The 27,864-nt window shown below is 34.9% G+C and overlaps 1 protein-coding gene across 3 annotated transcripts in view; it reads left to right on the top strand.

Moving 5' to 3' along the window:
- Positions 1–26,108, top strand: part of LOC136024877 (phospholipase A and acyltransferase 3-like) — a 35,594-nt gene extending 9,486 nt beyond the window's left edge. For 2 of the 3 annotated variants that reach the window (XM_065700405.1, XM_065700404.1), the window contains exons 3-6: positions 1,713–1,894; positions 5,301–5,427; positions 16,093–16,226; positions 25,871–26,108. In XM_065700405.1, coding sequence (XP_065556477.1) covers positions 1,713–1,894; positions 5,301–5,427; positions 16,093–16,226; positions 25,871–25,993 — 566 coding nt within the window. In that variant the 3' untranslated portion in view covers positions 25,994–26,108. The remainder of the gene's footprint in view (positions 1–1,712; positions 1,895–5,300; positions 5,428–16,092; positions 16,227–25,870) is intronic. The other variant, XM_065700406.1, reaches the window with a different exon arrangement.
- The last annotated feature ends 1,756 nt before the right edge of the window (positions 26,109–27,864 follow it).

Here is a 27,864-nt window from a genome sequence, read left to right as displayed (position 1 = left end):
TGAGTAACATGCAACCCTAGGAATGATAACATTTAGCCATAATTTGATGTAAAAAAGGTTTACCATAATTTAGAGTAAGAGGAATGATTTTGATTAGGAAAAAGTTGCTATGTTGCCTGTAAAAAAATAATAAAAATCAAATTTTGTGGTAGGTATGTAAATACTTTCAATACTTTCATGGTATTGGCCAATCTTGACAGTACTAGTTGAAATGCTATCTTTATATATGTATGTGTAGTTTAAAGATTAAATACTGTAGAAAGTGTAGATCTTCAAAATTATATTGCACATGGTGAAAACGTCAATTAGCTTTGCAAAGAAACTATTTTGACTTATCCCCTTCAAACACACTATTTTTTGCTACTATGACTAAAATAATTTCCTAATTCAATTTATTACTGAGACATGGTTGCCAAACCGGACATATGGATTTGATTTCGTTTGGAGCATAAACAAAGAATTCATTTCAATTAATCATTTGAATGCTAAATCTTCTGTTGTAAAAGTTAATTTTAAGCTTTATTTAGATTACACCAAGGTTGAATTGCTCATAATGAAAATATCTAGCATCTCTATGAAGAAATTATTTGGAATTTTCACCAAGGATCTATCCAAATTTTCTTTTTTCTTGTGCTAGTGTTGTTTGAATAAATTTAAATGAATCGGCAAGACATGAATGTCATATAGGGAGAGTGGATTTAAGTGAAGTTCGAACATGAGCATTTTTAATTGAGTCATTGGAATGCCAAAGTCTTCTATTGTAAGAAAATGATTGTGAAGTTTGATTTTACGCCAAGCACCGTCTTTTGAGATCATTCCATTCCATCTTGTCTCAAATCACATCCCATCATCTTTCTTTCTATTCATAAAAAGAACTCTTTTGGCAATTTATAAACCTATACTGGGTATAGTATAGGTTTTACAATCAATGTGTATCATTCCTAGTTTTAAGACTGAGTTAGTAAACACCTCTTTTTACTAGGATGTATATTGTCAACCATAAGTCTACAATTGATTTTTGTTAAATATTCCAGGAGTTGCTACTTTTTGATTTTCATTTTATATGTTATTTTTGTATGTTGTTTGTATTTTGTATGTTATGCTCACAAGCTTTTAGCTTACAAGCTATTAGATGAATAAATAAATATTAACCACATCAATATTAATTGATGACTTAAAAAAATGTTGCTCCTCTAATATTTTTGTCAAAGAACTCTTCACATCGACCAAGCAAAATAATGCTATGGTTTGTTAACCCGCGTTGGGCCTTAACCCGTGATAAAGAGCTAAAATATTCTCTTTATCGTTTTTAGACGCGTTAGCCTGTGATAAAGAAGAGTTCAATTGATAGCTAAAAAGAGGTGTTGGGCTTGTAATGTTTTCTTTTTTCTTTTTTTTTTTTTTAATGAAGCTGACCAAACTTGGCTTAAATATGTCTCATTGCCCTGGCATCGTAAATCAAGTGCCTGGTAAACCCATGTAAAAGGGAAAAAATATTGTCGCTATGTCACTTTTGTACTCAACTGAATAGAAACTCAGCTGAATTTTGTTGAAGCTTAAATTCGTAAGGAAGGGCATGTTTTTTTCGTGGCTGCGTACGTCATTTGTTAGAAGTATTATTTATTTTTATATGATATTAATTTTGTTAGAATGTTCTGGATATTTTTTACTTTTTAAGTATTTCTTGTTAAATAAAGCCTTAATTGTTATAGGAGATTTGCTGGAATTTGAGAGAGGACATTATAGACATTGGGCAGTCTATATAGGAAACGGATCGAAGTACGAAAATGAGGTTGTGCACCTTTGTAATTTGGGGTCAACCGGTCGCTGGTTTTCTGGTGGATCCAAGTTCACAGAGGGCCAGAACAATAGTGGAAATCCAGTACAAGCTGGCGTAAAATATTTCTCCTTTATTCTTTTTTTTTGAACATTTTTGTCTAAAAGCAAAAGTGATTATCACAGACTATGAAACTAATAGGCTTACCAACTCGGACAAATCTACCACCTTCTTGCAGATTTGCCCGAGAACAAAGCTTTTCTGCTACCTTGTGCTCACAGGTATAATTCGCTAACATAGGCAAATGCCATCCAAGAATTTGATATATCTTTGAAATATCTAGAATCCATATCAAATAATTTAAAATAAGGACTTATTAGATTTATGCATCTATCTACCAGATATTAGACATCTATATAAAAATATAGGTATCAGGCTATAGATGGAAACAAAATATAGGTACAGGTATAATGAATATAAAATATACATATAGTCTATCAGAGCTAAAATAAAAATAGAATCTAGTATTACCAAGAGTTGATGCCAATATTAAAGATAAAACGATTTCGTTTTTATATTAACCGTCGAATGTTTTCTTTCTGCTTCTGTTAAATAGCGGCTGGCGCATTGGATTATCGATTCCTCCCCCTCAAAATTTATATTTAGTAGTTCTGCTCCAATTCTGGAAGCTGATGCGTCAGTTTGTAAACAAAATTCTTGGAAAAGTCTGGTAATTTTAGCACTGGAGCTTTCAATAATTCCTTTTTGGGTGCATTTTCGGGCATTCAAATTTACCAGATTAAAAAAAAAAGATTTGTCAAAGGCTTAGCTACTGTCGCATAGCTCTTGATACATCACCTGAAATAGTTTAATAATCCACATACTGATCTACAGCTTTTCTGATTTTTTGGTGGTTTTGGTCTGCTCTATCACTGTGAATTTTTCTGAATTTGATCAAATAGTACCTTGATTTTCCAACTGTCCTAGAAAGACCAATTTTGGTACCACAACTTTTAGCTTTACGGTTTTACTTTTAACCCTGCTTTTTCGAATTGTGTTAGTATTTTTCTAAGCCCATTTAAATGTGTCATCTAGATTTTCTTTGAATAATATTACATCATCTAAATAAGCTAAGGTATATCTTTTCCTTTTTGTATTGAATCTTGTGATTTTTCCTTGTTCATCATATTTCAATACTAAGATCATTAATTGACTAAAATAGTCGGGGCTAAATGATAAATCACAAGGCATGCGCTCAAATGTGACCGTTCTTCCATCTTCAAAAATTACTGTTGCTTTTTGCCTTGTTTTTGGGTCTAAGGCTATTTGCCAATATTTTGCTATCAGGTCAAAACTAGTGTAGTATATGGATCCTAACGAATCTAATATCGTATCTATTTGTGGTTATTTCATTAAATTTTTCATAGTAACTGTACTGAGTGCCCTAAAGTCTACGCAACGTCTCGATGTATCGTCATGTTTCTTTCTGACTATTACTAGTGGAAAACACCATTCGATAACCCTTTTTAATGACTCCCTGTTGTTCCATTTCTTTGATTTGGTCATCAAGCCATGATCTCAAATGATAAGGAGTCTTATATGGGGATTTTTTCATTGGTTTCCTTGCGTTGGTATTTTGTGAGTAATCAAGCGTGTTAAGCCGTAATCAGCTTTATCTCTTGCGAAAGTTCACATAAAGTCCCATATAATATTTCCACCTTGGGCTTTTATACTTTCTTGTAAATGTTTTAAATTAAATTGCTTAAAAAAATTCGTATTTTTGTCATTCCGTAATTTTCTTGTGGTTGTGGTTTCGATGAAATTTACTCCTGGCTCATAAAATTTATGCTTAATCTTGGACTGCTTAGTGATTTTATATCTGTATTTGAATTTGTTTCTGGTGTTCCTAATTTGGCTTTATTTAGCTCTACCTTATCACTGCTTAGATTTGATAATTTCAAATATGCGATATTTTTCTCAATTTTTATGATTTGATTTTCTGCAAAAATTGAGGGATTATCCTCTAGGGTGTATTTGACCTCGATAAGACTTGAGTCGTCGTTCCTCCTTTGATAGTTATTTTCCCGTTTATTTTTAAATTATGTTCCGGATTGTCACTATTTTTATCCGCTGTTACGCAGACTTGTCAATCAGTTTTGTTTGGCTTTGTTATGGTAATATTATTGGTTAGTGACTCCCTCACGATTCCGTATTTTCTTATAGCGTCCACTTCTAGAATACCAATGAATGGTAGCTGCTTACATATTATCGCTGTTACTATTATTTCATTATTCCCTGTGCTAAATTTTAAAGGACATTCGGGGCATTCCGTGTCAGTTCAACACAGTGATCCTCAATACAGTCTTCGATTTTGATGAAATTTGGCACAGTGATAGACCCCTATGAGAAACTTCCAAAACCAAAATTTTAGGTTTTTTGCTTGACCGGTGTCCAGATATGGGTCATTGAACATCGACACAAACTGTCCGATTTCCGCCGACCGGCCGACGGTTAAACTGATGTATCTCAGCCCCTATTGCACCTAGAAACAAAAGTAAAATACCAAATAAAAGCTATTTGAAAGCTCTTTCTGAGTAAAGCATCTAAAATAGTTATCAGCAAAATATGAACAAATGTAATCTAGTAACCCTCACCTGGGTCAGTTTGTCCTAACAGAATTTTATGTGCTTTTATCCATACAAAGCTCTCACTGTTCTAAACAACTGGTGAAAATTTTAGAGTGGGATCTGCAAGGATTTTTTTGTTATGATTTTTTTTGAATGACCCCCCATGATACTGGGACATGTCCTACTACATACCACTTGTGGTCCGCCCAGTTTTTCCGCAAGCCACCAGATGTAGTAAAGTAGATTTTATTGTGGTACTATAATGATTGTTAAAATCGCCCTTGTTGGGGATGTGGGGTACGGTACTAATGGCGATTAAAACTAGGGTAATGTTTCCTTAGGGTTCGCCTGACTAATTCTTTTGGCTTCCTCCTGGTATAGATGAGAAGCTTAGATAATGTTTGGAGAGTTGGAGCATAAATATAAATACTTTTATTAACTTCTGACCAGACAACGGTACAGGACTTAGACTCAAAAGGCTATAAAGCATTCACGTAGCACTTACTATACCAAAACGATTCAAAATTCCATCGTGATAAAAGTAGTTCTAAGATTACGACCGCGTAATCTATTTGGTTTCATTAATCTATTTGGTCTATTTGCATTTTTATTTGGTTTTGTTAAAATCAATTTCTGACTTAATTGGTCAACTTACGATAATATTGTCAAAATTTTTTAGGTACAATGATAGATACCGTTCCAACGAAATATTCAAAGGAACCCCTACTTCAGGCAAGGATGAAAATCTCAGTACAATGCAGAGCATCAGAAGTGTGCATGATAGGTCACCCAGGTCACTTTGAACCGTGTTGCATTGTTATTATTGTTATCAGTAGTGGTAGAAGTAGTGCTAGAATGTTCCTTTGTAGCTTTGTAAGATATTTTTCTTGTTTTAGGACTTATTTGATGTTTGGGCTGATAGTGCCTGCCGGATTAATAATTCGTATGATGAGAAATCTCACCCATTTCCGTGGCATGAGATTTACAATAGGGCCATACTCTTCAGCTTTGCCTCTGAAAAAGGTAGTAACCTAAATCTATCTGTTTCATCTGGAAAATCGTATTTTAAAATTAGTCACCCGATTTTACTAGATTTCATCTTTTTGTAAAAAAAAAAAAAAACAAAAAAAAAAAAAAAAAAAAAAAAAAAAAAAAAAAAAAAAAAAAACATTGAAAAACCTTGTACGATTTAGATTCCCAGCAAAATAGCATTTTCGGGAAGTACAATTTAATTCTTGTTACCTATATTAGTATTCTATTGCCCTTTTCTCTTCTAAGCTTAATTTATAATCTGGACTCTATCCAGAAACAAGTAACTATGTTTCCCTATTTCTTCTAGGATTATAGAAAACTAGCACTTCACTGAGTTTAAAAAAAAAGCCAAGTTAAAAAAAAATGAATATTGATCTGACAACAATAAACAAATCTATAAAGCGTTTCATAATCTTACACCGGTTGTGAGAGCAGTAATTTTCAAGATAAAATTAAAACTATCTTAAAAACATAAGCGTAAAATTAATTTTTTTTTTTTAATAGCCACAAATTCATTTACAGTATACAGAAATATTGGATTGATGTATCAGGTAACACTTTGATCTTGCCAGCTATAATACCAATAATGAGTAATATACAATCTTAAAATGTAATAAATAATCTTTAGTATTACTGGAAATCAAGATCAAACTAGCCTTGCATGGGCAACGTGAGGTGTCGCGGCAACCTTTGTTCGGCTTCGCTGAGTAAAGTGTTGCGAGAGTAACAGTTTAGTTTTGTTTCCTCGACTCGATTAAGCGCTGAAGCTGTTAATCTGTAAGGATCTTAAAATAAATACTAGGTACACCAAGTTGCAAAAGTTGTAAACCCCTCATCGCTGAAGATGCTTGTAGACTAAGAGCCGATTATTACTTACAAATCCCCTACATGTTTTACCACTGGAACCAAATTGGTCTTACCATCAAATACACCGGAAACAAATAACAGCTACACCAACCAGCAAAAGTTGCGAACCCCTCATTGCTGAAGATGATTATGGGCTTACAGTCGACTTTTGCTTAAAACTCCCCTATGTGTCTCACAATTGGTAGCGGCCTATCTTTGATTTCAGTGTGTACCTTACTACTGAAGATGTCAATCCCTTTAAACTTTCAAATTGGTATATCTCATGAAGGAATTTTTTTTACCAAAAAATGGATGACACACATTGATCAGTTCATAAAGAGCTATTGACTGCCGTCGAAAAAAAATCTATCTGTCTCAGTTCAAAAGTTGACTTTTTTGCCATAGGCCAAGTTTCTAACGTCATTACCTAGAAAGGAGCAAAGGATAAACTCTAATTTCTTTAGTAATTAGAGAACTTTTAAAGTTTAAGACGCACATCTGATACCATTTCTCTACCGCAATCCCGAGTGTGAAAAACAGAATGATAATTTCAGCTGAAATCACGAACAAAAATGGGTAGAAACACAAGCAAAAATCATCCTTTTTGGCCCCAGGCAAGAGTTCTATGAAGCTTTGCGATTTGCAAGGTCATATTCATCAATCCGTTCTAAGGTAAAAACCGCAGAGGTTAGACCCTTACCACTTTCTAGGAATAAGCTGAAATCGATGTGCAAGAAAAAAAACAAAAAACAACACAACAAAAGCAAATTGTTGCTCTTGCAATACAAATAAGACAGAATATGAACTCTGAAAATCCAATTATTTCTCTCTATACAACAGTGAATTTCAAGCAATGATACAAATTCTAAAGCTAGACTATAGTCCTAATACTATCAAGAGGGCTTTACTTCGAACTTGTCTACAAACTAATCTTGACATGTCCTTTTCAGAACCAAAACGAGAGCGAGTCTTTGAACTAAACAATTATGAAGAAGTGATACCAAATTAAACGAAAAACAACAATAAAGCAACAATCGTAAAATGCTTTATTTTTATTCAGTAAAAAGTGTCCTTAATTGGTTTGCTTTTACAGTACCAAAACTCCTATATTATTTTGTGTTTTCAGTAGAGCGCTAGTTTTCCATAACCCTAGAAACATAATTAGATGTTTTATTTGTACTAGTTTTGTTGATATATACTAGATAGGCTGTGAAGTAATAATTTTTGTCTGTTTTAAGTTTCAACTTCGCTCTTTACTTCCCTCGGAAAACCTTTTTTTTATTAAATTTGATTAAAAACTTTGTTTTTTTTATTAATCTTTGATCGTTTTTTATTGAAATTTAATGTAGAAAGAACGCCTCCATGATCTTTTTTGTTTACAATGGAATAATTTCTGCACGTTTTAAGTTGTAATGTCACTCCTTAGTTTCAGTTGGAAACTTTTCTCTTAATATAATTTCTTATCATCACCGATCTAGAGGAGATAAGATACCTCTAGAAAATACTGCAGCCAACCTTGACAGCTACCAAAAACTTTCAGTTTATAACAAAAAGTTTGTTATACATACTTTAAAAATACATGTTTTTCAGGGACGTTTGGTTTTCGATGAAAAAAAGCTGTTTTTACTCTGTTCACTTTGCCTGAAAAGGCCATATTGAAGACAGGGTTTTATAAATCGCCTACTGACTAGCAGAAACTAGAATGCTAGCTGTTTAAGGACTGATTTAAAAGCTTATTTTTATACCTAACCAATCTTTATAAATTTGACTTGAAACCACTTTCACATAAAGTGCACTATCCGATTTTCCTCCATATTTTGAAATGATCAAAGTGGCTTTTCTAATAAAATTACCCCAAAAAGGTGTTTTTCAAAACCTAAGCAAGAGCAACTAAAACTAAGGGGGCAAGGACGTTCCTTCCCCTCCATTACCGCCGTTCGAACTATCACACAGGCTTCATCGCAGAGGGAAGTTTAAGGTTCAATGCTGAACTGTTGATCATTCAAGCTTAATTTTCGGTAGATTTTGAGTTGAAAAGTTTTAGTTTTTGTTAAATTTTTTCACAATAATATCTTACTTTTAAGATGAGTAGTCGATTTATGATACTTGCTAAAAGGTTTTGGAGGAGGAGTATATGTGAGGGGCTCTTATAAACCTCCAGTTAAGGGCTTTGGACCCTAATAATTACAATGGTACCGTTCTATGCTTCCAAACTCTTCCACTTAAGAAGTGGCACCAAAATGCGCCGTTTTTAGTACTATATTGCACTTTTGGGTGGTAAAATTGATAAAAAGCACGAAGATATGAGTAGTAGCTTTAAAATGAACCTTCCCGGGACCTGCTTCAAAAACGAGTACATTTGCGAAGCAGATGCAGAAATTGAACGCATGATAATCCAATTTGAAGTCCAGCAGCTGCTCCAGTTAAGGGTTTTAGACCATAATCATACAATGATACAATGATCCCGTCTTATACTTCCAAGATTACCCACTTAAGAAATGGCACCAAAAGGATTGTTTTTAGTACTATATCTCACTTACGAATGATACAATGGATAAAAAACACGTACATATGAGAAAATTTTTTCAAATGAGTCATTAAAGATCATTCTAAAAAGTTCTGGTAGCCTACTAGCCCCAGATTCTCCACTTAAGACATGGCACCAAAAGTGCCTTTTTAATACCATTTGCAACTTGCATATGGTGGAATTTATAGGAAGAATGTAGATATGAGCAATATTTTTTATATGGGCTGTCAAAAATCTATGTAGGGTGTTCTGGCTGCCTGCTAGCCCCACCCCTTGAGAAATGGTATAAAAAGTGCCTTTTTTTGTGCCAAATGGCACTTGCAGATGACGGAATTTATGTAAACCACGTACATATAAGAAATACCTTTTGAATGAGCTCTTAAGTATCTCTCTTTGATGTTTTAGTAGCCTGCTAGGCCTGGAAGAGAGAAGAAAAAAAAACCTTTTTAACGTTTTTTTTTAAATTTTACTTATTATGGACATTGGTTCGCTCTTTACTTGGTTGCAGCTACTGCTTCAACCATGAAAAAGAGCTCATCGCAAATCCTCCAAAGAAATTACTTAACATTCAAATATGCGAAATCTAAAATATAGTAGAATTTGTAAAAACCTAGTAAATATAAGCAATAGCTTTCAATTCAGCCATTAAACATCTATCTACGATGTTGTGGTAGCCTGCTAATGTTGCAGGAACTTACTGGTGTGCAAACGATTTATGAAACGTACTAAGGGGACTGGGAGGGGGAGTGTACGGGAGGGGTTCTTATAAACCTCCAGTTTAGGGTTCTAGTTAAATCTATTACAATAGTACCTGCTTTGTACTTCAGAGCTTTTCCACTTAAGAAAGTGATAACAAAAGTGTTGTTTTCAGCGTCGTATCGCACTTATGAATGGTAAAATTGAAAAAAAAACATGTAGATATGAGCCATAGCTTTCAAATGAGCCATTAAACGTAACTCTTAAAAGTTCTGCTAGTTCAATATCCCCAGCTTTTCCACTTGAAACATGGCACAAAAGTGCTGTTTTAGTGCCATATGGAACTTCGAGATGGTGGAATTTATAGGAAGAACGTAGATATGAGCAATATCTTTTATATGAGCTATAAAAAATCTGTCTACAGTGTTCTATTAGTCTGATAGAGTCTCCCTTTAAGAAATGGCGCAAAAAGTGCCATCTGTCGCGTACACTTGGCAGAATTTATAAAAAGCATGAAGATATGAGAAATAGCTTTTGAATGAGCCATTAAGCATGTCTTTATTATTTCCTGGTAACCCGCTAGGCATGAAAAAAAAACCGAAAACACAGGAGGTAGGTCAGTGCTACGATGCAAAAAAGTGATTTTCCTTGTTGTTGAAGGAGAATGACTGTAATTTTCCTATAGCAGGTTTTTGATCATACTGATTTATGCTGAATTGTACACTTTTCATTTTGATCTGGCGCCTTTATGAGGGATTTCAGGCTTTTTTTGAAATCATCATAATTTTCTTTTCGCAATAAACTTAATTTTAAGACCAACCGAAAAAATGCTTACCATTCCTGAAAAAGTGTCAAATGGCAATTTTTTTTACTAGGCATTTTTTTTTCAAGACGCATTTTTTCAGATTTTAGTTACTATTGGTTGTGGTTCTCGCTTTACTAGGTTGCAGCTACTACTGCATCCATGGTATTGAAATAGATTTCCTTTATTTTTAAAAATAAAGCGGATAGCTTTGCATATCCAGACATATTTGTAGCAACTTTTGCTAGCTCAGCAGAAATGCGCCTTTAGGCTTAGGGAGTTAATTGACCTGTCTCTAAATAGAAAAGCCTCTCATTACTTAGAAATGAATTGAAATTTCCAAAAAAGATCGTCTCTTGTGTAGGTAGGATAAACGGTATTATAAAATAAGTTTGTTTTCATTAAAAAACATGATATAGATCTTTAATTCTTTGTTTTAATATTGAAATAGATTTCCCTCCGGGAAATGCTTTAAAAAATGAGCCTAGAAAATGACTGAAAAAGACGCAGGACACCGATACCGATACATCGATATGTCTGATACAATATATGTGATAACATGGCTGATATCGATACCACGTACAGGCCTTCCCCAGGAGCTATGGAGGGCCATATCATCATCAAAACCATACTTATTGTACTATGTTAAACAAAATGGCTATCTCAAAATTTTATACGAACGCTTTGAAAGGAGGGGGCTAGCTGCCCTCCAATCTTTTCCGTCACTTAAAAAAGGTAATAGCAAATTTAATTTCTGTTCCACTGAGGCATAAAACGTCTCTCTATGATGTTCTGTTCCAATGGGCCATTAAACACCTTTATGATGTTTTGTTCCAATGAGCCATTAAACATCTCCCTATGATGGTCTGTTCCAATGAGCCATTAAACATCTCTCTTTGATGTTCTGTTCCAATGAGCCATTAAACATCTCTCTACGATGTTCTGTTCCAATGAGTCATTAAACATCTTTATGATGTTTTGTTCCAATGAGCCATTAAACATCTCCCTATGATGTTCTGTTCCAATGAGCCATTAAACATCTCTATGATGTTCTGTTCCAATGACCCATTAAACGTCTCTCTATGATGTTCTGTTCCAATGAGTCATTAAACATCTCTATGTTGTTCTGTTTCAATGACCCATTAAACATCTCTATGATGTTTTGTTCCGATGGCCCATTAAAGATCTCTCTAGATGTTCTGCCCATTCGCTAGCCCTCGTGGAAAAAAGGAGACACATTAAAAAAGTGATTTTTCTTTGTGTTCAAGGTGAAGTGCTGTAACTGTCCTACTGAAGATTTATGGCCATGCTGATTATAATGGTGCATATTTATTTCGATCAGACGCCATCTTCAAGACGTTTCAGACTCTTTTCCATAATCACTATTAATCTCTTTTTGCAGCAAACTTTTACTTTTAAGATTAACCGAAACAATAGTTATCCTTCCTGATTCAGTGTGAGATGGCAATTTTTTTTCACTTGGCAGTTTGAAAAAAAACGCGTTTTTCAACTTTTGGTTACTATGAGCTGTGGTTCACTCTTTACTAGGTTGCAGCTACTGCTGCAACTATGATGAAATACGTATGGAGAGCGCTTAAAATACCTTTATTTGGCTATTGAAATAAAGCTATTGAAGATACACCAGTGGTAGTTTAGAAGGAGTTAGAATTGAGAAAGTTAAAAAACTTTTGAAGTTATCACGTTTGGTTGATCATTTTGTCTCTAGTTTGTTTCCTCTTTTTTTTGCCTATTACACGCAAGTTGATGAAAAACTTTCGATATAAGATTATAATTGATACTAAAAAAAAAAAAAAAAAAAAAAAAAAAAAAAAAAAAAAAAAAAAAAATCAGCGATTTAAATCAGGAAACGGAAAAAATAGAAAGAATTGATGATATTCTTCTGGTTTTTGCTTTTTGGTAAATTCTGTTACAATTGGCTCTAACTTGCTTCTTTTTATTGGTGGAGAACAAACGATGTACTGTTTTCACTGGGACAAAAGGATTTTGGAATAATCTCCAATGCCCATTTGGTTCCATCGGCTGCACTTTTTCCAGCGATCTCCTGCCAGTCCTTTCATTCAAAACCCTTTCTCATAGTTCTAGATCTTCTTGCAATATCCGCGTCCACTGGCCACATAATTGAACCAATAATCCCAGATTAAGGGTATTGGTGCCATTTTGGCGCATATTGGACAAAATTTGGTATAAAAGTATTAAAATTAGTCCATTTTATCCCAGCAAATATTATTGGAAAGGTTGTATTTTGGACAGGTTTAGTTTGCAAATAGTGCTTTTAGCAGATTTTCACTTTTGTTGTTGCGCCATCTAATACTGGATATAGTAGCGGAACTGGTGATCAGAATTTGTCAACTCTGGATGGATAGTTCCCACACATAAAGAAATCCTGTCTTTCTGAGCTATATATGGAGGGTAACGAATTATTTTTCCAAAGTTTTTTTTTTCACCAAAAGCTACACTGGAAAGGCAATATTGATACATGAACTCTAGCTCAGTGTGATTGGTTAGGTTCTGTGACCAATATGCTTCCACCTCCATCCAAATCAATTCAAAGCCTCCCTCTTTACACTATCCTAGGAAGTTTCTATTTTACTTAAGATTTTCTTGTGATATCTTCCAACCCCATTTGAGGACTTACCTGCATTTCGTTTTGCCCTAAACATTTGGCCGATAAGGATAATCTTTGACAATCTGTCATCCTTCTTTCCCTATACATCTCAAACTTTCTCTCATTATAGCCTTAAAAAGTGGTATTGAACCACATTTATCGTATAGCTTACTATTTGAGATGCGGTTGGTCAGTCGTGTAGCCAAAACAATCCGTAGGTAATTTCTCTGCAAGACATCTAGCAAAGACTCCTCCGTTTTCTTAGAGCGTCCCCGCTTCAGAACCATTCTTGACCACTGTCATGACAGTAGTTTCCAACATTATAATCTTAGTTCGCATACTTGTCCTCCCATTCTTCCAAAAAATAATTCTCAACTGTGAAAAACATCCTGGGCCTTGGCTATTCTACTTTTAACATTTTCACTGCGTCCACCGTCTTTAGTAATAATAGTACCTAGGTAGGTAAATCTGTCCACTTGATGAATCTTGTCATTTCCCAACATCACCTTCACTTATTCTTTGCAAGATCTATCCACTCTTCAGGATAATTTTAGATTTCCCTATTTACACCATCCATATCAAATCTTTCAAGTTGCCTAGAAAATTCAATCGAGAGAACCAGGACTTGACCAGCAAATCTGAAAAAAAACGACTCTCAAGCTCGCTGCATTCTGACTTAGGCCTCAAAGGATGACGAGAATGAGTTCCCTTAATAACTATGGGACACATATACAAGCCATCAAGACTATTGCCTGCGTAAACAATAGGGCCGAGGATCAGAAGATTAACTCTTTGGCAAATTGCACCCGTCAACCAACGCGTGCTCGGGTTCTGTCAAGGAAAACATCCACTGCCGTATGAAGATAGAACCCTCCTCAACCCCAAGTACTTGCTGACTTTCCTCCGTGTTAATACTGATTCTCCCTATACCTGATACGCATACCCCCTCATCCTACTCAAACTTGTGGTTGCCACTATCCACTGCTGCACTCCTGTGCCACTCCCAAATTTAAACGGTTTCTTCTTTTTTCCGTGCAAACTAAATCTGAAAAACCTTCGGGTAAAACCTTCCGTGGTTTTACCCGTCCAAACAACTATGAGGAAGATGACGTCTATGAACTCTTCTCATCAGGGAAGAAAAACTCTTGGAGCCAACTCCTCAGAAGTGCTTTCTGTCTCTGGTATTAGAGCCAGTACATGTGGTGTTTTCTTCTAGATCCGGGAGGAATTCCCTTCCTGTTAGTTTAGCCTCCAGGAGATTCAGATGTCGATGAGAGGAGGAAGTGTCAATGACAGGGTCGTCGCACGAGTAGTAAAGACACACTAGCCCCATTTCTAAAAATTTTCTTTGGTCAAGTTAATTTAAATTTCATGCATATCACTGTTGTCTTAATGTAAAGTTTTTCAACGCTTTTTATTTCCTAAAGCTGAATTCCGACTCATCTTCAGCAAGATGATGGTCTCTGGTCACCATGACTTGTTTTCTCTTTTATCATGTTTGCAGCGACAGTTGTAACCTAGTAAAGATAATCTCTTAAACCGCATTGGCTTGCCATAACATAAAGAAAGAAAACAATCAAAATGGGATTCTACCGCTTAGGTCTCAAAGGGTATCCGCAAGAAATGCAATGGTCAAAATCAGAAATCAGGTGACCTAGTTCTTCAATTTTTTCAATTGCTGCTTCGTTTATTTGAGTGAATGAGTTTTTTCTTTTATTTCTCAGTTATTCGTTAGTATCCGTCGATGGCAGTTCATATTTGTTTGGATTTTGTGAAAATCGCAGATATTGGGGAATAACTCACTTGATTGTTGTTAGGTATATGATTTTAATTCTTTTAATTTTTGTCTTTTATTTAATTTTTTTTTTAGTTGGGTTTGTTGTACTTTCCACGTTTGTTTTTTGATTTTTTCTTTGATCATATTATTTTATTTGCGCTGAAGAAGAGAGGCGGTTGTTCCTTCGAAATATTCCCTTTCTTGTGTTTTCTTCAGTATATTCACTTGGCCTTTAAGAACCCCATTTTTGATTGTTTTATCTCTTTATGTAACCTAGTAAAGAGTGAACCGTGTCCCATAGTATCCCAAAGCTCAAAGCGTGAATTTAAAAAAAAAAAAAATCTGTTTTGGAAGGTTTTGTTGGTGATTTAGTAATTATTTTTTTTCTCCAACACTAGTGGAGCATTGGAATATCAAGAGAGCGAATATCAAGAATATCAAGAGATGCAGTTTATGAATTTGATGTGATAACGCTATCATAAGGTTCCATAGGGCACCCAAGAATGCTACTTTAGGTGCCATTTCTGGAGTAGAAAGGCTAGGAATTATGACAAGAAGATACCACAATAATCTTCATAGTCTAAAAGTCTAAACTGGGGTTCACAATCTCTATCTTGTATGCTTCCCCTCCCGGTCCCATAAAAATTTCATATATTGTCTACTGACTAACTCAACTAGACTAGTTTTAGTGACTAGGCTAGTGACGTCGGAGTCAATTCACAAAAAAATTGGAAGGAGGAGGCAAAATATATTTTCCAATATGTAGGGGTAGAGCAAATTTGTTTTTGTTTTTCAATGTAAATACCAAAAAAGGCATTTTTCATTGAAAATACTCCCTCAAAACTTTGAGGGCAAAGGGGGCACTTCCCCTGGCTCAGAAACTTCAGGGGCACAAAATTTCTCTGCCCCTTTCCAAAAATAAAGTTGAGGGCGAAAATTTAATGAATGAAAATAATTACTAAATTAGTAACTAATTGATAAAATAAAGTAAAATATAACTAAATTTTACTAATTAAGGAGCTAAATTAAAAATTTAGCAAAAAGTAAATGATTTTGTTAATAAATTAATATTTGTTAAAGTTTGGCCTGCTAATCAAGGGGTGTGCTAATCAAGATTTTCCCAGGGGGCAAAAGAGGCCAGATCTGCCACTGATTGAAAATGATGTTACCTAGATATTGACGCCTAGAAAAGTACGCATGAAATCTGGACGTCAGCAAAAAAAGTCATCTTTCCAGTAATACTTGTATTTGTGGATTTGTCCTTTAAGTAGACAGTTGGGATAGATCTCATCTATTATTGATCTTATTATTGAGTACTGCAGCAAATATTCCGTAATAGAAATTTTAAGAAGCTTATCTAATGTCTTTTTTTCAAAATTTAGAGTTTGAGAGGTACAATGTTCTCAAAATGAATTGCGAACATTTCGCACACTTTGTTCGAAACCATCATGCAGAATCCCAACAAGTGAAAGATTTTCTTCTTCGCGTCTATCAAAATGGACTTTCGGTTGCCAAAGTAAGTTTTTAGTGTCTTAATTCGAGATATAGAATTAAATGTTACAAATGTTTTTTTTTTGCTCTTTTTTTTGTCATTTTTCAACTAGCAAGAAAAAGGATTGCATCAGTTGTATTGAACACGATCCTATTTCGGAAGCCTATAGCATTTCTAGTAGAGGTATTTCTAATTTGACAGTGACTAGCATGAAGGGGATCACCGGTATACTTTATAGATTCCCCAAAGTTTCTTTTAAGGTAATCCATTAACCCATCAAAAAACACACTTGCCCAGAAGTAGTGTTGTGATATTAGGGATGCTTTTTCCAATGTAATTTGTGTAGAAATCGCTGCTTGTTGTAAATGGGAAAGTTTTTCACAGTTAATGATTCTCAAAAGCGCTGTTGCACGCCTTCCACTCTCCATGACTGAGACTTCAACGTCTCATTTTTAGAGTGCTTAAAGCTCTGATTCAGACATCACAGAAGATTTTGTACTGAATCAGATTCCTGACGTCCCTTCGAAAGCTGGTTGCCCGAACTGGCTGGTTGTTTTACCCTGCTCTTCTGGAATCGTCTACCTACTGGTTTGTCCCCTAAGGTGTGAAAAGTTGCCCTTACCGTTCCAATCAAACAGTAGTAGATACAGGGTTATGGGAAGGGGAATAATAAGTTGTGTTTTATTTTTTTACGTAGATTTTTAAGAGGAGGTAGCAGCTTAAAGTTAGACTTACAACTTCATAGTTCACAGTTTTGTAATTTTTATAGCTTTATAATTTGTTTCGGCTTGGGAGATTATATATGAAGTCCGTCAAATTGAAGTCTTCATATATATTCACGTAATCCATTATCGGATGACAGGATTTTATTCAGGAGTAAACGTTCAGTGTCAAGTTTTTATAATCAGAGTTGATCAACTGAGATTTTTTTGGATTGGGGAGGGGGGCTTCTGAACTACATTTGGGCAAAATATCAAACAGTTCGTGGTAACGAACTGTAGTAAGGAGCGACCCGGCTCAATAGTAAGCGACACTCTAAAAAAGGGATTTTTGATACCAGTAGGTACATCAAAAGAATTGTATTTTAATGCTGATTTTAAATATATAAGTTTCATCGACTTTAATCTTACCCATCAAAAGTTATGAGCCTCAGAAAATTTGCCTTATTTTAGAAAATGGGGGATTCACCCCCTAAAAGTCATCGAATCTTAACGAAAATCACACCATCAGATTCAGTGAATCAACCCTATTTTAGAAGTTTCAAGCTCTCCTATCTTCAAAAATGTGGAATTCTGTATTTTGTCCAGAAGACAGATCACAGATTCGTGTTTATTTGTTTGTTTGTTTGTTGTTTTTTTCTTCCCAGAGGTGATAGTATCGACCCAGTGGTCCTATAATGTCGCGAGAGGGCTCATTCTAACGGTCATTAAAAGTTATAGTGCCCTATTTTAAGTTACCAAAAATTGGAGGGCACCTAGGCCCCATCCCACGCACAATTTTCCCCCCAAAGTCACTGGATCAAAATTCTGAGATAGCCATTCTATTCAGCTTAGTCAAAAATCTAATAACTGTGTCTTTGGGGACGACTCAATACCCCACAGTCCCCAGGGGAGAGGCTGCAAGTTACAAGCTCTGACTATTGTTTACATATAGTAATGGTTATTATGAAGTGTACAGATGTTTTCAGGGGGACTTTTCATGTTGGGGTGGGGGTGGGTCAGGTGAGGGGGTTATGTGGAAGGATCTTTCCATGGAGGAATTTTTCATGAGGGAAGAGAAAATCCATGAAGAGGGTGCAGGATTTTCTTGCATTATTTAAGAAAAATATTCAACTGGAAGCAATGGGCAGCATTAAAACTTAAAATCACCACAAAATATTAGGTAAATAAGGGGGTTCGTCTCCTCCACAATACCTTGCTCTTTACGCTAAAGAAGTTTTAGTAATTTCAACCATTTATTCTACGGCCTTTGTGATTCAGGGGTCATTCTTAAATATTTGGGATAGAATTCAAGCCTTAGTGTAAAGAGCGAGGAATTAATGAGGGGGCGAACCCCCTCATATACGTAATAAAAATATACGAAGCCATGTAGCAAAATGAAAACTAGTATGCAAATTTTGTTTTATTCATCCATGGGCGATGAGCCAAAATCAAAACATGTATTAATTCAAAAACAGTCAGAAATTAAATAAAAAAAACAAGTTTTTTAACTGCAAGTAAGGAGCGACATTAAAACTTAAAACAAAAAGAAATTATTCCGTATATGAAAGGGGTTGTCCCTTCTTCAACGCCTCGCTCTTTACGCTAAAGAAGTTTTAGTAATTTCAACCATTTATTCTACGGCCTTTGTGATTCAGGGGTCATTCTTAAATATTTGGGATAGAATTCAAGCCTTAGTGTAAAGAGCGAGGAATTAATGAGGGGGCGAACCCCCTCATATACGTAATAAAAATATACGAAGCCATGTAGCAAAATGAAAACTAGTATGCAAATTTTGTTTTATTCATCCATGGGCGATGAGCCAAAATCAAAACATGTATTAATTCAAAAACAGTCAGAAATTAAATAAAAAAAAAGTTTTTTAACTGCAAGTAAGGAGCGACATTAAAACTTTAAACAAAAAGAAATTATTCCGTATATGAAAGGGGTTGTCCCTTCTTCAACGCCTCGCTCTTTACGCTAAAGTTTTTAATTGTTTTAAAAAGTAGAGTTATGACAAAGAGTCAAATTTTAGCGTAAAGAGCGAGGTGTTGAGGAGGGGACAACCCCTTTCATATACAGAATAATTTATGTTCGTCCTCCTTACTTTCAGTTAAATAAAACTTGTTTTTTTATTTATTTATTTTCCTCTAAGGGAGGAAAACTGATCTGCTTAATGTTATCTCTTTTGTCTAGAACTTTGAATCTATATAGTTTTTATTTTTCAACCACCCAAGCTGAGTGGAATATACATTAGACTTGTAATCATATGTCCTTCAGTTGAAGGGTCAAATCCTAGTATTAATAAGACCCAAGTCCTGGCTCGATGTGAGGGTCAGTCGTTGAAGCCTTCAAGCTCAGTCGCCTTGGGTGTAGAGGCGATGGGCCTTTGAGGCTTTAGCCTCGATCTAGTTGGGTCTGTCCCACTACAAATTCCGATGACAACTCGACGTTTAACAGCTTCCTGGCAATAGTGTAAACGCTTTTTAGAGAGTTTTAGCACTCATTTGACCAATGCGCTTAATATGGCAAAACAGTAATGCTAGTGTGGACATCCAAACACTATTGGGCGCTTTGATAACGACCAAGTGTACTATACCACAAAATGTACCTTATGACTAGTTATGAATTGAAAGAAAATGACAAAAGGTCTTAGTTACATTCGAGATCGTGTTTTGTGGAACAAGATAGAATAAAACTATTATTTTGATAAAAAAAAGCAACCACCGATATTACTTTTACTACTTAAAACTCACTGCTGTACCAATACCCCTAAAACCAAAATAGCTGTCGATGCTTCACTTCCTTCGCCCCAATCCACTCTAGTTTCACTCTTTCCCACAACCCAAGAAGTTTTGATTCTCTGTAAATCCGCCTTTATGACCTCTTCCCTCCCGATTAAGGGATGACCTGCTTTTTGTTTGGCCCTAGATGATAGTAAAAAATAACAGTCTTTGGCTGTATGTCATTCTTGCGCTGTAAAATTGACCTAGTCATCTCGATGTTTATTTCATTATAACCCTAGAAAGTAGGATAGAATCATACTTTTTGTATTCTTTGTTGTTTGACTTACAGATAGTCAAACGGGTATCTGAAAATATATGTAGGTAATTTCTTCGGGAAAAAAAAAATAAACAGATCTTCGTCTGACTTCTGAAGTGCCCAAGTTTTACAACCACACTTGACCATTGTCATCACCGTAGTTTTCAATATTCTTTTCTTGGTTCGCAGACTCGATGATAAAATTAAATTGGCCGGCCAATGCTTAGCTCGACTATCTATACCAAAAAAGTAGAATTTTTCTGTCAAGTTGTTTGACAAAATAAAAAACCATTCAAATCAAGGAGGCACAGTATTATAATTTAGTATTAGAATATTATATTAGAGTATTAGAATATAGTATTAGAGTATTAGTATTAGTATCAGTATTAGAATATTAGAATTTCAGGAAATGTTTGATTGGCTTAAATTAGTTCCAGCTAAATGTGAGTATTAGTAGAACCTCATTATGATTGAATTATTAAGAACGCAGCCTTTTCTTCTATTCTCGGCAAATAAAGCTTTTGTGTCTTCACATGCGAGTGTTTTACGTTTTCATGTTTGACAGAATAAAAAAAGGTATAAAAAGGGTACAATCTAAAATAAAAAAAGGGTACAAATAAAAAAGAGGTACTAATAAAAATTAAAAAGTAATAAAAAAGGGTACTAATAAAAAAAGGGTACAAATCGAAAGTTGCTACAAGGTAATTCGTTTCAATATGAAGTTTAAGTAAATTGGCCGGCTAATGCTTACCTCGACTATCTATACCAAAAAAATATAGTTTTTGTGTCAAGCTGTTTGATATTAAATAATTTAAAAAAAAGTTTTTTTAATTGCAAGTAAGGAGCATTAAAACTTAAAACGAACAGAAATTATTCTGTATATGAAAGGGATTGTCCCGTCCTCAACGCCTCGCTCTTTACGCTAAAGTTTGACTCTCTGTCACAACAAAGAGTGAGGCGTTGGGGAGGGGACAACCCCTTTCATATACGAAATAATTTCTGTTCGTTTTAAGTTTAAAAGTCGCTCCTTACTTGCAGTTAAAAAAAACTTATTTTTTTATATTTAATTTCTGAACGTTTTTGAATTAATGCATGTTTTGATTTTTGCTCACCGCAATTGAATAAATAAAATGAAATTTAAATTTCGGCAGTACCTCGCTCTTTACACTAAACCTTGAATTTTGTCCCAAATCTGTAAGAATGACCCCCAAATCATAAAGGCCGTAGAATAAATGGTTCAAATTACTAAAAATACTTCAGCGTAAAGAGCAAGGTATTGTGGAGGAGACGACTCCCTTATATACGTAATATGTTATGTTCTTTTTAAGTTTTAATGCTGCTCATTTTTTCCAGTTGAAAAAAATGTATTTATTTTGTCATTGTTTTTTTTTTTTAAATAATGCTAGAAAATTCATGGAAATTCTCTTCCCTCATGATAAATTCCTCCATGGAAAGATCCTCCCACATAACCCCTCCCCCAAATTCACCCCCTCCCCAATGCGAAAAAGTCTCTCTGAAAACGTCTGTACACTTCATTATAACCATTACTATATGTAAACAATGGTCAAAGTTTGTAACTTGCAGCCCCTCCCCTGGGGACTGTGGGGGATCAAGTCGTCTCCAAAGACATAGTTATTAGGTTTTTGACTAAACTGAACAGAATGGCTATCGCAAAATATTTATCCAGAAACTTTGGGGAAAAGATGTGCGTCTGGAGGGGCCTAGGGGCCCTCTAATTTTTTTGGTCACTTAAAAAGGGCACTAGAACTTTTAATTTCCGTTAGAATGAGCCCTCTCGCGAAATTTTAGTACAACTGGGTCAATACGATCACCCCTGGGTGAAAAAAAATCAAACAAACTAACAAATAAACACGCATCCGTGATCTGTCTTCTGGTAAAAAATACAAAATTCCCAATTTTTGTAGATAGGAGCTTGAAACTTGTACAGTAGGGTTCTCTGATACGCTGAATCTGATGGTGCTATTTTCATATGACGGTGCTTTTAGGGGGTGTTTCCCGCTATTTTCTAAAATAGGGCAAATTTTCTCAGGCTCTTAACTTTCGATGAGTAAAATTAAACTCGATGAAACTTATATATTTGAAATCAGCATTAAAATGCGATTCTTTTTATGCGACTATTGGTATCAAAATCCCGTTTCCTTACTACAGTTCATTCTCTCCGGTTGCTCCTTACTACAGTTCGTTATCATGAACTGTTTGAAAAATAAGAAGCCGTTCAAATCAATGAGGCACCGTATTAGAATTTCTGATTGGCTTGAATTAACGCTTGCTAAATCTTAGTATAAGTAAGACCTCATTGTGAATAAATCATTTAGAACATAGCTTTTTTTTTCAGTTTCGCGAATAAATTTTCTTCGAGCGTTTCTTCACATATGAATGTTTTACGTTTCCATATTTGCCAGAAAAAAAAAGGTACAAATCGAAAGTTGCAACAAAATAATTCGTTTCTATTTTGTCAAGTTTTCAGCTATTAACCTGGCTTGCTTAGTGACTGTCACTAACCTCCTGCCAGTCATTCTGAGCTAACAGACGGAAATAATTTTTGGCTTTGACAAGCCAAAAGTTACAAAAACAACAAATTTAGCCCCTCGTCCTTATGTTTTTATGTCACTAACTTGACTAAGTTAAGACAGTGTAAGTTAGAATTCTGTCTGAATGATGGCAATAATCAATACCCGACTGTAAGCAAAAGTTGAGCCTTGTCTTGACTGACACCGTTCAACTTGCCAGTAGCAGGGCTCAGCCTCGACTGGACAATCAATTACAGTCTTTGAAATTCTTGAAGGCTGTCAAGGGTTATAGACCATATTAATTTAAGAACAGCCTGTTCCTTTAGAGTACAGAAAAATGATTATTAAAAATATAGAAAAGTATCGTTTTCCGTGTTTTCTTCCTAGGTCATGGCTTCTGGGGTCCTCGTTATCGGTCTTCATGGATATGTTCTTGCTAAATTATATATGTACATTCTGAGTTACGTTTTTGGACGAAAGGTGGCCATTTGATCAAAAAAAGGAAATGTATACTATTTTTAGTATTTTATCTAACAGACGTTTTTTCTCAAAAAGTTTTTTTTCGTTTTACTTTTTAGAATAATTTCTACAAAATTATTTGAAATTGGTAAGAAAAAAATAACAATGTTAATTGAAATCCTGTCTTGTTTGCTCTATTTTATAGATTACAAGAATCTCAAATTCAGCTAAAAAGTTCAGTTTTAGAAACTAGGAATAAAGATACAAATAAGTCTGAAAAGGCAAACTGGAAAAATTAATGCGCAAATTCTGCAATGGAAGACTTTATTTCGAATTTATTAAAGATCACATTAAACACAACGAAATTTTTATTGCTTTTGGGTATTCATTTACATTATCCATTCCTTCCAGTTTCTATCCCTATGATTGTTCCTCTTGTTTTGTCACATTGGCACATTTGGCCCAGGAATACTTGTAAGAATTATGGTAACAGCAGCTCTATCGCTGGTTCAGTTTGAATATGATATTAACCCGTCGATTTAAAATTGAACCCTGGATCTTACACGGATTTTTTTGTGGTTGGGGGGGGGGACTTCGAGAATGATGAACCGTATGAAAATTGTAAAAGGCTTAAGGCTTTGAGGGGGCACAGACATCAGGCTCTACCGTGTTTTCCTAACTTAACTAGGGTTGTTTTTTGATTTACGAGCGGGGGGAAGGTATCGTCAATTAACTTGTTTTGTCCTTTCTTATATTCGTATTTATTTATTGTTCTTGGTGTTTTGTCATTTTATCTCAATGGAATAATAGAAGTTGTTTCATTCTGTTGATGGTCATACGGACAATAAGTGATGTAAAGTAATTAGAAGAATCAAGACCAAATTTTCGACTTATTACGAGCAGAAATTAAATATAAAATAAGAAGGTTGATAAGAACAGAAATTAAACTGAATAACGAAGTCAGAATCAAAAGGCATATATTATATTGCAGAAATATGGTTGTGTTACTACCTTTCCAACTGAAAAGATCAGGATAGTAGATTAAAGACGCAATCAAGGAGGCACACTCGTGCCTCTATAAAGAGGCTATAAGGGGGCTGCCGCCCCCCCCCCAAACCCGCAGCTTTTAAAGACTCTTTTGTACAGGTTTTTTTTTGTGGGGGAACTTCATTGTTACTAATTACTAGTTTCGGCGCAATGGTTCTTCTGTCCTCTTGTGTTTAACATTTTTCGAAGTTATTCCATTATTCATTCATTTCAATTTTTTGTTAATTAAAAGAGGGCCTTTCCGAAGCCAAGAGCGGGGGGTTAGCAAAAAAACAAAAAACCTGTACAAAAGGGTCTTTAAAAGCGGAGGGTTTGGGGGGTGGCAGCCCCCCAACTGCCTCTTCTAATTCCTGTACGTTTTAAGGTTCGACTTTGGGACGCAGCCTCTTTAACTCTTTAAGAAAACGAAGTTTTTTTCATATTATATGATTTAGCCGGGGCTTCAGCTTTTATTTTATAAGGAAAATTAAATTAAAAAAAAAATGACGATAAACATTTTAAAATATACGTAGTGCCTGTGACTCCAGGAAAAGATTCTCAAAAGAAGTACAGCTATGGAAAGTAGAAATTAATGAAGATGTTACCAATGATTGTATTCCCTAGTTGCAATAGTTTGTAACCCCGAATGAAATTAATTGTCTGGCAACTTCAAATCTCTTTTTGAAGATCACCTATCACAACCTCAAATGATCTGAAAATTACTTTCAGGGTGACAATACTGAGAAATTTACAGGGATTTATGATTCGTTTAGAGCTAAGCCTCCATTTAAATCTACTTTTGTGAAGAAGAAAAATCTTTTACTGATTATTCTTGCGATAAAAAATTTTAAAGCTTGATCTGGAAAACAAATTTTGTTGTAAACTTTGTGATTTAAGTATATAGTATTTTAGTATATAAAAGAATAATATTCACTTTTTAGTCATAAAGCTCAGCGAATATTATTTGTAATTGCAACGTCTTATTTGCGCGAAGCTGGCTTTTTGGCAGTCAATCTCTTTTTGGATCTCTTTTTTGAAGGTCACCTATCACAGCTTATCAAATAGTTTGAAAATTACTTGCAGGGAGACAATACTGAGAAATTTACAGGGATTTATGACTCATTTAGGGTTAAGGCTAAATTTAAATCTACTTTATTGAAGAAGAAGAATGTTTTACTGACTCATCTTGTTCCAATGGGCATGAGACAACCAGGAAGGTAGCCCCGTAAGCAAAAGACTGTTCATTATTTTGTTGTATGTCCTATTTGCGCGAAGTTGGCTTTTCAGCAGTCAATGTAATAAAAAGTAAAAATCACTCGACAATTAATGTTGAACTGCATAGGGTGTTTGGATAATGCCTCATGGATGATGCCTCGTGCAAGCTAGTGTGCTAGCTTTATTGCGAATTGGCGCAAAATATGCTGTAATAAAAGGTAATATTTCTAAAGTTTTGCTCTTTCGGTTCTAAGATGACATTTCAAATGATGTTATGAATTTTGTATTTCTGTACCCTAGTACATAAATACTACGGTCTATAGCAGCCAAAATCTTAAAAACACGTTAAAAACTCTATCTTGTAAGAAAAATCTGGCGATAATGTTGATTCAGGAATCAGGCTATTATTTATATTCATCTTAATTATAAAAGTTGATTACGGAAACAAATTTCTGGTAATTCTTAAAAAGAGCTGGAAACGCTGATAAGTGTCGCTCTCTCTGTCTTATTTCTTCATTCGAACATCACCTTTTTTGCGTGAGCTCTTGAAATTATGAGCTTTTGTAGACTTTAAAGTGAATAATTAGCTCATATGGAATTGAGCTATTGCTAGTAAAAGCCGAGTTACATTTTGCTAGTTAGTTTTTTTTGGTCAGCTGCTTAATTGTTTTAATTTTTGCCTTCCTGTTGTCTGCAGGATGTCCTTATTCCAACTTTGGTTGCCTGGAAATTTGGTCCGTCTGCGGCAGTGGGTACTTTTGCCACTTCGATGTTGGGTTATGCTATAAAGGCTATAAAGCCCCGTGCAATTGGAAATTGAACAAGTGTTGAAGATCTCAACAGAAGTGACAGAAATTTGTATTTTTAGATTCTTATCGGCACGCATTTTTATGTTTTTTATACTGTATCAATCGAATAAATGAAATTATTAGAAATACATTGTTGTTTAGTTCAAGTTACGAGTACACATACTCCAAGGGAGTACGTAAGCAGCCAAAATTCTAGCTCTATGGTTTGTCACTAAGGTGTCGAGAGACAGGGCTTGACTCTGGGACGAACTTCTTTTTGCTCCCCCTCGCCCATCTGGCATTTCTCTTTGGCTTTGGATATTGTAAGTGAAGAATCGCTTACAATACCCTCCTCCCCCCGTCCTCTCACGCAATTACGCTATAAGTCTATAGACTAGAGGGAATTTTCTCAAAAACATTGAGATCAATTTTATTTTCAAATTGTGTGCAAAAAAATAATCTAAAAAGTTTCTTTTTTTTACGCATCAAGTAAGCTTGTGACGTCCACTACCTCTTTATAGAGTTTTCAGTTCACCTCCTTTAAGGTTTGAGTCTCGGTGAATTTATCCCCTCCTCATTTTTGATCGCCCTATTCATCGGTTTAATCTATTTTATCACTGAGGAGAGAAACGAAATGCGTCACTAATGAGGAACGGTCAACGGTGCTAGTCATACGCATAATGATGAAAAAAAAAGTTCGTAAAAAAAACAGTAACCGTAATAAGCATATCTTTGTTCCTTCTTTTTTTTTCATTTAATGTAAGTGGTGAATCGCTTAGAATCACGCTATTGAAACTAGCGATGGTTTCGTGGAAACTCCGGCTGTTTAAAAAAATGAATTAAAAATAAATAATAAAAAAAAGAGTGCGATATTAGCTGCGAGTAAGCCTAGGATACTTATTTATTTTAAATAGAAATATTTCTGTTTGTGGAAATAAAAACTGTGACGTGAAGCATGGCTGCCAGAGCAAAATTAGAGTCTTGTCAGAAGTAACTTTACAGCGATCTTTTTGAGGTTAATAAATTTGTTGCTGTATTGGCACCTAAGACAGTGTGACTGAAAAACAAAGAAGGAAAAACTAAAATAACCAAAGGACAAAAAGTGGAAAAGATAATTTTCAGTAAGTGGTTAAGACATCCAAAACAAAGTAGATTTCAAGGTCACTGAAATAGCTTTACTTTAGGAAAGAATAAACCGCAGCCTATAGCAGCCGAAGTTTAGAAATGTGTTTTTGAAAAAAATTCTGGCGAGAAATTTTTTTTATACACAAGTTACTCATATATGATATCGGGTAGGGTACATTGAAGACTTTCTTGCCTAACGAGGATAAGATATTTTATTTTTTTGTTAAACATTCTTTGTTTACATGCTTTATTTCAAGTCCGCACACTTCTAACAGCGATGCTCCCATATCTTTTACCTTTCCGATTAGTAGTCGACATCTTCCTCTGCAAAATTTTTAGTTCTTAAATTTTGTTATTGTTTAACCAATATAAAACTAATTTTAGTTTCTTCTATTGGTAATTTTGTAATAAACTTGTTTTCCGCCGACTACAACCAGAACTTTTTGTGGGAGATTTAGAAAGACTATACAAGTCTGGAAACATTTAAGGTGCGAAAGGGCAAAAGTTCAAAGGCTAGCTTCAGAATTCACGAAGTTTTGAAAGGTCGAAAATATTCTAAGTGGAAGTGATGTGTCGTTTCTTAATCATAATAGGTCCGACTGGGCTGAAAATGAAGAAGTGGTGTCCCGTCTTTTGTCACCTGATCTAACGCTTGGAGGTCCGTTTTCATCGTCAATTACTGTAGTTATAATACAGCCAGTCCCTTCAGTGATCATTGTCGCCAGGCCTGTCTTCCATACTACCGGCAATGCAAAAAGGGATCAATTTTATGCTAAAG

Source organism: Artemia franciscana, chromosome 3 (assembly GCF_032884065.1).
Source record: "Artemia franciscana chromosome 3, ASM3288406v1, whole genome shotgun sequence".
NCBI classification, from domain to species: Eukaryota; Metazoa; Arthropoda; class Branchiopoda; order Anostraca; family Artemiidae; genus Artemia; species Artemia franciscana.
This window is presented reverse-complemented; position numbering and strand designations above follow the sequence as displayed.